Source organism: Salminus brasiliensis, chromosome 21 (assembly GCF_030463535.1).
Source record: "Salminus brasiliensis chromosome 21, fSalBra1.hap2, whole genome shotgun sequence".
In the NCBI taxonomy this organism is placed as follows: Eukaryota; Metazoa; Chordata; class Actinopteri; order Characiformes; family Bryconidae; genus Salminus; species Salminus brasiliensis.
In genome coordinates, this window is record NC_132898.1 from 10,585,432 (window position 1) to 10,597,673 (window position 12,242).

A 12,242-nucleotide genomic window follows, 5' to 3' on the forward strand; every position below is an offset into this window, starting at 1 on the left:
TTATAATTCCAAGACCAGTGGTGCTCCACTGTGTGATCAGATAACAACAGCAAAATCAGATAAAAAACAAACAAAAAAAAAAACACAGGACCGCTGCTAGCCCTTGTAGCCATTGTTTATCATTTTAGGAGGCTACTTCTATTTCAAATAGACAGCATTGGGCAAATAAGACCCACTGTGTCTTATTCCTCATGTCAGGACAGGTTCCTCATGTCCTATAGCTTTTTAAAGATGTCTCTGCTGAAAGACAATGTCGTACTTCATTTGTTTTCTGAAGAAAAAGGGTGAGCTTACATAAAAAAAAAAAATAAAAAAAAAAAAAACACAAGCGCATTTCTATTGTCAATATTTTGACAGATTTCTCGTCAGAGCGCAATTATTTGTCAAGCGCTCTGCCAAGGATTTAATTGATACATGCGTAATTACATGCTTTGTCACAGGGAAGTGTTTGAACAAAGCGTTGGCAGTTCTTTCATCACAACTGCTTCATGGCCTCCAAATAATCCAGCAGCGCAAGAAGACACAGTGGCAACCCTAAGCGGACATCTTTCACAAATAAATACATTACACACCAACTCTCGAAGGAGGGAAAACACAACCTTTCATAAATCCAGTACACCCCCCCGGCCATTCACCCTTCCTGGCAGTTAAAAAGCACAGACCACAGTTATGGTTCTGACATGGTCTCACGCAGCGCTATCAGCTTTCTCCTGCCACAAAGATAAATAGGGAGATGAAATGATGGCAGGCCTTGATCAAAACAGATTTCGAACAATAGTACTGACCACAAGTGCTGTAGCAGCCTCTTCCCCACCTCATTTAATGGTTTTATTTAGTTTTCTCCTCATTTTTCTACAGCAAACACTCTTTGCTTATGGTTATGGGACGTATCAAATGTTCACATAAAACACATCCACATACCACCACAGAACTCTGGATAATACATCACACGATTGGTGGCCCACTCAGTGTGAGGGCGTGATCAATGAAGACGGAGCCGTCCGGAAAAGAGATGACAAAACACGTCTTTGGACAGTGGGTGATGGTGGCCAGGCTGCAGCCACAGTGGAGGAGGTGCCGAAGCTGATGAATGATGAAGAGAAAGGCTTTTTTTCTGAGCAGTCGAGGTACAGGTTTTATAAAGAAGCTAAGGGCAGGTAGCTGCTCTTGGAAGGTCTAAGTGCATGTTGATGTTCTCAGAACAAAACAAAACATATATGTGATTGGGCAGGGTGCTCACATGGAAAAGTAAAAAACACTGGTCTAGAGCAGTTCTCAAACTGGTTCTTGTCAGGATTGACAAATAGAGGTAGTGATTGTCTTACAACAATCACTGGTTTTATATTCAACCAATGTAGTTATTATATTGATAAACATTATTGTTTTTAATAATAGACATTATAAATAATAATACACTGATACAAGCTTAGCAAGACTAAATGTGACTGGAATTGAAAAAAAAAGAAAATATTACTCATTGGTACTTTTTTTTGTATAAATGCATGGGAATTTAGTTGGGAATTAAGGGTCAGTTTCACAAACCCAGGCCTACATTCATGCAAACAAAGGTTCTTTAATGGTTCCTTAAAAAAGCAACAAACAATAAGATTTTTAATTGTAAAACACTGCAGTAATCTTTGGCACTGGCATTGTTGTTCCATGTTTGGAAAACTACTTCATATAATAGACCATATAATCATATTTGTTCAAGATTCAAGTTTTTCTGATAGTTTACAGTTGATTAATAAGGCTTATGTCGTGGTGTAGTGGTGCAGCATTGCCTCCTTCTATGCCTCCAAAGAATTAGAGCAAGTAGTGCAAGCAAAGGCAGCATAAGTAATGACAGCATCGTAAGGCTGAGGTCCCACACCTCCCCTTTACTTGAATAAGATCAAAACCTTGATTCCCTTTCCAAGCATGAACTGATTGACCTATGAACCCTTCTATTAATTGCTATCATTTTAATATATATATTTTTTATCCAGTTGTGCACGAAAGATGCATGGCATTAAGGGGACCCCAGGGATATTCAAATCTGTGGCACCCAGTAAATTACATGTAGGTCAAAAACAACCAAATGTGTGTAATTATGTAGGCTTTTCAATTTGAAGTAGATTGGGCCTTGGCTCAGGATTCATTGGCATGTATTCCTGAGGGGGGATTGTGACCGTCCTCATTAACTGTCATTGAATGAGCACAAGGCAGAGCCCCAGCAGCAGAGAGATGAACGGCTATTATCGCCGCTTAGCCCGGGTTGGCCGAGGGAGCCAGTGTGGTAATTACAGCGGGTCTATGAAAGAGACAGAACACAAAACGAGTGAGTGTCTGCGTAGTGGGGGTGTAGTGGAAATGTTGGGGGGGGCGTAACACAGGTGGGCGTTTTATTGTTGTCTGTGTCAGCGTGCAGCCTGTCTGAAGGTTACGGTTGCCGTGGGAACAGAGCAGAGCGGAGAGCTCCTGCTGAAAAGCAGGTTGAATCACAGGTGAGTGAGGGAAAAGTAAGGGGGGGTGAATAAGAGAAAGCTCCAGGAACAATCGATTCACGGACGGAGAGAAAGGGCTAGCTAACAATATAACAACTGTGTAGTCCAGGCACCATGTCTGTTACACATAATATTGAAAAATTTAATGCTCTAGACTAAGGAATGGCACATCACAAACATAACACGTTTTTACACAGATATGGAATAGGCAGTCTTTATTATATGACAGAGCAGGGGAAAAATAGTCTTTTGCAGTTAGAGGCCACAAAATAAAGTAATCCAGATTGACCTCCGCTTTCAATTAGCACTTCAGTCCTAACAAAGCACTTACTTAAAAAAAAGTGAAAAACAAAATACAGACTGAACTCACCTCTGCAGACGGTGCCGTTCTCCACAGCTTCATGGCCAGCTTTGCACATGCAGCGGCCGATGGGCACCATCCACTCGCCGTCTCCATTGCAGTAGAGTTTAATGGGCACATCCACTTCCTCAGCATTGGGGATACAAACTCCCCTTGCAGCGACCAAGGATGTGCTCTCTGCACCTGAAAGAGTCTCCTGGAATATAGCTCCATTCCGAATAGCACGGGGACACTTCCGGTAGAAGACACGAACTGCAATTAGCGACATGCAGCCTCCATAGTCCTGGAAGGCCAGGTAGAAACCGCTCCGGGACACAGGGCCAAAACTGCGAACCTCTGTGTTGATTTTCATCACTCGTCCTCCTAAGTCCACCTGCGAGAAGCTTTCATCAGCCGCGATGGTGTCCACCTTGATCCATGGGTTCTCCATCCAAGGAGGTGACGTTTTAGTCGCCGTGTCTGCATCTGACTCGTAGTAGTACAAGTTGAAGGTCTCTTTGCAGGAGCCTGGCACCTGTGGAATGCTGCTGCAGTCTCGTACTGAGAACTTCATCTCCACATGGATGCGCTGGGCTCCGCGACGTGGGATATACTTGGTACGCACCCAGTTGTTCTGGTTGGAATCAAAGACGTTGCACACCTGATAGGTGCGGATGGTGTTCATGTTTTCGTCATATCCGCTCACCTCTTCCCACTGCAAGAGAAAAGAAAATGTATCTGATTAATTTAAATAACTTTTGAGTTCTGCACTCACATTCTATTATCCTAATAAAATGAGGTTGAATTGTAAGAAAATACATCCCCTTTTACTTACAAATGCAAATGTCTCAGAGCTGCCAGTGAGAAATAATAAATAAAATTATTTTTTATAAAATTATTATTAATAAAATTACATGATTTTAGTGTGTTTGTTGTCAGCATTATCAAATACGGGTGCACCAATATTTACAGCTATTTAAGGCAATCCCGGTGCTCTATAATGCTTACTTCTAAATTGATGCAGTTCATGATGGCCAGAGTAAGTCTCTTCCCATATGGGTTGAAGCTCACAAACTATTTCTATTTATAATGTTTAATTAAGTCAGGGCTCAAAACTGCGGAGCAACAGCAAACTTGCAACATGCTCTTACGTGTCCATCTGTGCTCTCCAGGGATGTCTAGAGAGTAGCTGAGCCATTTTGAGAAGTTCTCCTCACAGGCAGTGACTAGATTACAGGCCAGGAGGGGCATGAGGTGAGGAAGAGGGTAAAATCCTTTGGCTAGCCTGCCAAAAGACTCTGGCACTGCAAATAAAAAGATTTGGCACTAACTTGTATTTGGTGGAAACCCCCACTTGGCCACACTGACTGAATCTGGTCAGTGTTTATTTGCCTCTCCCTGTGTGAGCGGATGCAATATTAATGTGGCTTGGAAGAACAGGTGATAAACTCCAGCATTTACACAGTTACTAGTTTTTCACTGAGATGGCTTTGTTCCATGTTCTGACATAACTATTATATAATTATAATGATAACTATTATCATTCAATCCTTTTATACACCAAAGAATAGCATGCGGAAAGAAACTGGACATGCTGTGCAGAAAAAGAAAAAAAATAATCTGCTGTCCTAACAAAGATTAGATGACAACTTGTTGCTGTATGCTATACACATGTTTAAAATGTGTAGATTTCATATTTAGACAAAATGACTACTGTCAAAACGAATTGGCCATAGTCAAGGCCATGGTAAAAGAGTCAATGGTGTTAGGTCTTGGCAAAGTCAGCACACAAAATGTGATCCCCTTGAACATTACAAACCTAGGATAATTAAATTATATGTATGGTCATTTAGGGAGAGTAAAACAGATTTCTTATTAAGTTTACAACTATGTAACACACACTAAAATGGTGCAGGCACCAAAGACTTCACTGCTTGGCCTAAAATGACTCCAGATGCCTCCTCTGTGGTATTCTGTCCAGTTGGCTAGGAATCAAGCTAAGGGTTCTCAGCATTGAACAGCACAGATTCCAACCAACCAAGTGAGTGAGAACCTTGACCTTGTCCAGCAGGGAAAGCCCATTTCTTCACCTTATGCGCTTTCTTAATCCACAGCTCCAAAACCTATTCTGTGCCTGCCGCTCCCTCCACCAATCGCCCACCTCCTGTTTCTCTCACTCTTCACTTCACAGCTGACATAATTTCCCAAATTAGTCACCACTTAACAAGAATTTTGACAGAGTTTTGACACGATTCGGGAAGAAAGTCAAGCCTCATGTTCAAGACCCCCACTCTATCAAACACCCTGAGACTAATTAGAACAGCTTTCTTTCAATAGGCTTTTGTTCCTCACTCGCATGTCCCAGTTACTAGCTTCAGACAGAATACAATTATTCTAAATATGTACAAGGTCACGAATATCAGAACAATGCAGTATGCATCTTTTAAAAGTTCGAGGGACATCAGACTGTGGAAGCAAGTGTTACAATTTTATCAGGTAATACACTTTAGAAATATTTATTGTCCTGGAGCTTAAAATTACAACACATGAAAGAGTCGGTCTTTGGGAATGAGGAATTAGCAAATCAATTATTTAGTACTTGACATGATGCAAGGGACTCTAATCAGTGGCCACACAGCGAATGGAGAATTTACTATCTGCTTCAGTCTGGGTCATGCCAATGGACAAATGTGTCCAAGGTCATGGGCAGCCATTGACCTCCCCACCTTCCTTTAAGCTAGACTATTCATCTGCAAGCCATTTACCAAAGAAGGGCTGAAGGGCAGTCAAACAGCATAAGACAAAGTGTAACAAAGTGTGCAGCTTTGACTGATCAAATTAGATGTAAAAAAACAAAACAAAAAAAAGAGTCGCTAATGAGAGACAAAAAAGTTAGCAAAGACAATGCTTTCAGTAAAGGGGTAGGGGGTGGATCAGAGCGGACTACAGAGACTGCAAATAAATGCATTTTGAAGGAGGGCCTCTCTTTGTCCTGCCACTGCTTTTCTGGCACTCTTTCATCACAGGCAGTGGAGAGAATCAAATGGGGCATAATAAGAGCCCAGCGATCAAGCACAAAGTGTGAAATTAAATGAAACGTCTTCATTTTCACAGCTTTTCCCCAGGCCTTCTGTGTGAGAGAGACTGATGGTGGTCATGTGTTTTAAGATGGTGGGAGGGAATTCTGTGGGGATAAAGATTTTGCAATTTGTTTGACCATTAAGTAACAACCCTTTCTGCCCCCTGGTTTACTGTTGCTACCACTGTTATTAGAAAATAAGAAAATTCAGTTCCTGTGTTCCGGAGGAGCGTTGTATTTGTGAATCTGTGACTAGTTCACCTTCCTCTAGGGAACAACACTGGAACCACAAAGTGGGGAAAAAGAATAAGAATTTGGAGGCCTCCAGGAACACAACAGCCTGGCTGTTCTCTTTTTTTGTCCAGCATAAAGAAGCCTATGAAAAGTGGGCCATCTGTTCTTGCACCCTTTCCACACCCCTATAGTCGGAAAGCAACTGAAAGAGCAAAGGTGGGGTGCTATTGATTCTGTGTTTCGTTGTTTTTCTTTGCTTACCCCATTATTGTCCTCTGGCAATTATGACAGACAGCTAGTACTGTAGGCCAAAGATAGTTCAATATACTTCTGCTGTTACAGACTGAATTTAAGCCATGCTTCTGGCATGCACAATACATTGGCCATAAAATTAAACACACATGATAACTAATCATAACTAAGCCTCGTCTTTGGCGCATTGAAACTCGAACTCAGATAATGCAACAGTTGGAGACAATAGCATTTGTGGGTCTCTTTCTAGTTGTGGGAAATGCATCCTACTGACATATAGCAGAAGGTTCTTAGGGAATTAAGTTTAAAATCAATAATTCCTATGCCACCAAAGGAGAGAAAGTTCAACTGAGCTGTAATCTATAAGATTCTTCGACAGTCTATCCCTCTCTCTGTGATTGGTACAACCTAGCGTAACGGAGCACTTTATAAATTATGGAAGAGGCTAGCTTTGGGGGACAAAACGGCCGCCAGCAATCACCATTTCTTCAATATTAATTGCCCTGCCACAGCACAACTCTTAATTTTTTATCTGGAGCTCAGAATTTTTTGCTAATAAACTGTCATAGTCTTTTGAAAAGTACATGCAGCCAGCAATCCTAACTTTCTCCCAGGACTGTCACTGTCACTGAACACTGTAACAGTGTTGAAAAAGTTGGATATTCTGTGCATTACTATTTAAAACAAAAAAAGGATACTTGGTTCAATGAATACATCACGGTTTCATGTAAATATATAATTCGAGCAAGAGGCAAGAATGAAACTGGTTAGAGGCAGAGTTGTCCAATATTTTGTTGCGGGAAAGCTGTCAGTAGACACGTCTGTCCTGAGGGGACGTGTGGAACAAATGACACCTGGACCATGTGCTGGATTACAGAGCGGTGTGAGGGTACATCCCAATGCACTGTTGGGCTTCCCACCACAAGAAGGGTAGAAAGAGAAAGAGATAGAGAGTGTCTCACTAACTGAGCTGTCTTTAGCAGTCAACTCCAATTACCTCCATCCACTGGTAATGTACAACATGTGAAGTTAGACAAACAAGCTTCCTATTGGCTCTTTAACCCATCTCTCGCAATCTCCATGTGGATCATGTTTATGTATTCTTCTTTGAACAAATCAAAGCCATCAGACTCAATGCTGCCAAACCTGATTTGGTGCTGCAGTCTTTACATTATTGGATTGCCCACATAGACCTTGATGGGAAGAGCCTAAAATTGTAAAATAAAGTAGTTTAAGGAGCTGCTCTAATTGACGTGCAAACAAAACGAACAGCCATTCGGTTTTGAAACGAATTCCATGAAATGCACCCTGAGCCAAATGCTTCTTCAGAGGGGCTCTGAGGGGTACAGCGAATTATATATTACAACCAGACGTGAGCTCTTTAGGACCATCTGTTTCTTTACAACTCTCTCACGCTGACCACTAATAAAGAAAGTGTGTTGTCAACTACATAAAGTACAATTCTGTATACAATTACAGCAGATAGAAACCCTGGGCAGAGGATGCCTTTCTGTCGTTCAGTCTAGAGTATCTCAGAAGGCCCGTTTACAATTCCCAAACTGTCAAATCACGATGTTTTGGTGTAATTATAAATGACATAATCCTGTTCTTGCAGTTCAATCATTAATATTTACAATATTGGTCATGTACCGCTCTTTTGAATAAGAAAACAAGATGCAGAAATGTGCAACCAGACCTGGATTGTAAAAAAAAAAAAAAATGTATGTGTCATTGCAGTATAACAAATATTTATCTATTTGTCCATCTAGTTACATAAACAAGCTGGCAATTGATTTATTTCCAGCATTTACACAGCAGTTATACATTAGGAGAATTTGAGCATTAGAGGCGATTAAAGTGAAACGTTTATGGTGTGCAATTTTTGATGTTCTTATGTCAGAAGTGCCTTTTCATAGAGTACAGCCTGAGGATTCAGAAAGGAAGCACAAAATGTTTGCTGACGGAAGACAAAACAAGCTGAGAGGAAACTGAATAGAGTAGTTTGCTCAACATCTCTGCCCAACAAACTCAAAGAGTTTTTCTGCATTTTTTCCTACTGTGTAAACTAATTAAATTATTCACTTATGTTTACAGTGTTGACATGTATTTAAATGTCAATTAGGGTTGCATGATATGAACACAGTACTAGTACTGCCAGGGATGTAAGGTAATCACACATACTTGCCTAAATGAGGACCTGGTATTAATTAGAAATCAAAGGAAAACACCTTAAAAAATCTTGCCTCGTGGATGTGCGTGTAAAAGTCAGGTCAGGTAATGTTAGATATTAGAAAATAACTACCATGCACCATTCTGTAGATGGAGGTATCTGAGAAAGTATTCTACAGTACAATAATAGTAAAAGATAAATAACACCTGTTTACATCCAGGGCTGATAAACATGCATTCTTTTAGGTTCCTTTACCCCCATTTGCCACATAGGTTTTATAGCTTTCAGCACAGACATGCCACACACTATTTTGACCAGTCTTGTGTAATAATCAGTGGGAATTTTTGTTTAAAAAGCAAAAAAGGTGAATGATCACATAAAGGAGGAAAGACTAAAAGAATGATGCATATATGACAAAAAAACTGTTATTGTCTTAACCCAATAAGCAAAAGGTATGCAAAAAATAGTGGATATTTTCACCAAACAGTTCAATGTTGTTCACTGACAGAGCTGACTGGGGACTCAGCAATTCGTATTGTGACTGACATTGATCTTTTTGCCTGGCCCCTGGGACTCAGCAGCAGTGTAAGACAATAACTTAAGGCAGCTTTGTCGCTAAAGTTTCTATCCAACCTGTTCCGCACTACTGCAGAGGCTGCCTTTTCCCAAAACAACTTAATATGTACTGTGGCTAACCCTCCTTTTCTTTGACAGTAACATACTGTGACTCTATTTAGAAGAGTATAATGTACACAACATTTATTTATGAGTATAGAAAACACTGCACCCCTTAAAAGTTCGCCATTTGACTTTTTTCTCTCTGTGGGATAGAGGATTGACTGAAGGTGTGAGGTAGGCAGGTAAACACGCCATCATCACAACTCTGAGATAAAAACTGGTGAAATTGTGTTTTCTCAAGCAAGATCTTTGAACTCTATGCTCTCATTTTGCTCATGTCATGTTTTTTCGCTTGGCCATATTCTGGCGCAGATGAAAAAGAGGTGATGCAAAGCATGTGCAATTTTGGGGCCACACGTTTTGGGAGGTCCAGAAGAAAGTGAATATCATTCTATTTTTAGATTAAATGCAGAAGCACGGAGCCCTGATAGGCTTTCCTCTTTGTTCTCTCGTATTGATTGCACCATCAGCGAAGAAGAGGCTGTGTGCCCTCCGGTCTGATGTGATGATGGCAAGTAAAATTACATCTGAAAAACTTTGAAGTCCTACAACTAGCCTTGTTGAAAGCTTTCCATTCTTTTTCTCCCCCTTTCTTTTTTTTCCCTATCTGCTTATTTTTTCCCTATTTTTTTTTCTTTGACTGCATGCAGACACACAGCATAATATAATTTAAACCAGCCCACCCCCCTACACACACAAAAAAAAAACCCACAGAAGCATAAATAATTCAATAAAATAGGGAGTGTTTTTTTTTCCAAAGCACACCAGCAAATTACTAACAATTTCTTCTCTCTTTTTGGAATGCAGGGAGTCTAGATCTTTGCATGGGGGTGTAGTCTGGAACTTTGTTTTTTTCTCAGGGCTGCATGTTCTTGGCCAGTATGCAGGGTTTGGACTGGATAGAGCCCACCTTCTGGCATGCTTTTCGGAAAGAATCCGACACACAATGTAGCCCAGAGGGCAGCGGAAAACCAGGAATATTTTCATGCCTTTTTATAAGAGTAAGCACTGCAAGTACACTAACATTAAAGATATGCTAGGCTGCCTGTTACTTTAAGTGATGTTAATGTAGCATTTTAATGTTAGTATCTGCAAAGCCTGAAGTGAAGTAAAGCAAAAGCACCCAGGTTACTTCTATCAACAGTTATGTAAGTAGGGCTGGGAAATTAATTGAAAAGTAATCAAAACGGACATTCAGAACCACTAATCAACATACTCTTGCCCATGTTGATTATTTCCTTTTTATTTCTACATGTGAGTAGCATCTTTTTAGTCAAAATGTACATGTATTTACAATATTCTACATTTAATGTTGTGGTATAAATGAAGCACTGACAGCATTATCTACCTGAAAGTTTTTTTTTTTTACTGTAAAAGTGAAGACAATGCAAAGTTTCATCAAATACATCACACACAGGTACTAAACATCAATGTATTATATATGTCTGAGCAATCCTGCCTGAGCAACCTCTTTTGAACTGCAAGTGAATTTTGTTCCTTTGTTAATAGTTTAGTTCCAACAAACTTGTCTCTAATGTTCTCATAAAGAGGTCTCTGACTAACTGGATCAAGTGTGTTAGATTAAGGCCAGAACTGAACTTTGAAGGGTCATAAATCTCCAAGAACAGGCTTAGGCAGCCAACAATGATGTGAAACACCGCACTGGCAAATGAACACACTTGTCACAAAAGCATGGCACTTACACTGTTGTCGCTAGACCCCGATACAGGAAACACTGTCCAGCCTAGTTCTGCTGTTGCTGTGGTGGAGTCCATTAATGTTTCTGCAGAGCCAAGAGAAAAATGTTACGCCAAGCAATTAGTACCACATTACATATGTTACACAAACACTACAGGTCACAGACACTTATTTATTTATTGATTAATTTATTTATTATTTATTTGACATTATTCATAAAGAGATTTTATAATCTATGGGCATGAACTCTTCAAGTGCACATAGCTAAGAATGAAAAAGCACTATGAACAAAAACACAGAATATAGATCTAATATTTCTTAGTCTTAAAAAAAGTAATACTAATGTGTAATAAGATATGAGATATGAATATTTCATCATACTCCAGAACAATATTCTTCTTTCCCCAGTCATTTCTGGTAGTTTAGGATACGGGAGAACAGACCGCTGGGTAAAATATCAGCGCACTGAACAAGTGCCAGCATTAAATCCGCTTTGTTATTCCAACTGTCCAGAGCAGTAAAAACAAAAAGCATGGTTTAGTCTGAAAAGGAGTTTGCAGAAATGTAGGGAACAGGAAATAGTGGGTTCCACTTTCCGACTGCGCAATTCTGCCAAGATCTTCCTGAGACAAGAGTCTACTATGGGAAGAAAACCCTTGGGAGGTTACATGGGGTGCAGGATGTGGGTTAGGAGTGCTACAACACTGAGATAACCGCCAGAGACACTTCCTATAAAAGGCATACTCCCAGATTGACATGGGGATTGCAATCATTCCTTTTTTTTCTTTAAATATGCCTTTGTAGATGTTTATGGTTATTTGCAAAAATACTGGATTAGGTTACAGTACAAGTTCAAGAAGTGTGAAGAAAAAAAAAATCTGAAAAGTCGCAAAATATAGCAACAAAGTTGCCAAGTTAGCAACAGTGCACTTAGCACCATCACCTATTCCTTAAGGCTACTATAACTAACTAGGCCAACTTAGCAACTGTTCTCAAGCTTTGCTTATTGAAATTCAGCATGAACGCTATGACCCCTTGACCACAGAGGAATTTTTAAAACAGCCCATCAATGTACATTTTAATGAAGCATCCATCAGTGGCTAAGAGAGACTTGCTACTGGTGGAGAGACAAGCCAGCCTTTCCTCTGCACAGTAAAATGGAACTTCAATGCACCATTCAGAATGCATGTCCACTCATTATGGGTGTCACAATACAAATTTACAGTACAGTACGTACAAAGCAATACATTTTCAGTGCAGCAATTAGTTTGTCCAATTGCCAAAATAACACTGTAAAAAGTTGGTGAA

The 12,242-nt window shown here is 40.1% G+C and overlaps 1 protein-coding gene across 3 annotated transcripts in view; it reads right to left on the minus strand.

The window, feature by feature from the left end:
* The window catches only part of ephb2b (eph receptor B2b), a 173,575-nt gene that overhangs the window by 106,956 nt on the left and 54,377 nt on the right, over positions 1-12,242 (minus strand). For all 3 annotated transcript variants that reach the window (XM_072666148.1, XM_072666147.1, XM_072666149.1), the window contains exons 2-3: positions 10,940-11,019; positions 2,854-3,538 (exon numbers count right to left, since the gene is read on the minus strand). In XM_072666148.1, coding sequence (XP_072522249.1) covers positions 2,854-3,538; positions 10,940-11,019 — 765 coding nt within the window. The remainder of the gene's footprint in view (positions 1-2,853; positions 3,539-10,939; positions 11,020-12,242) is intronic.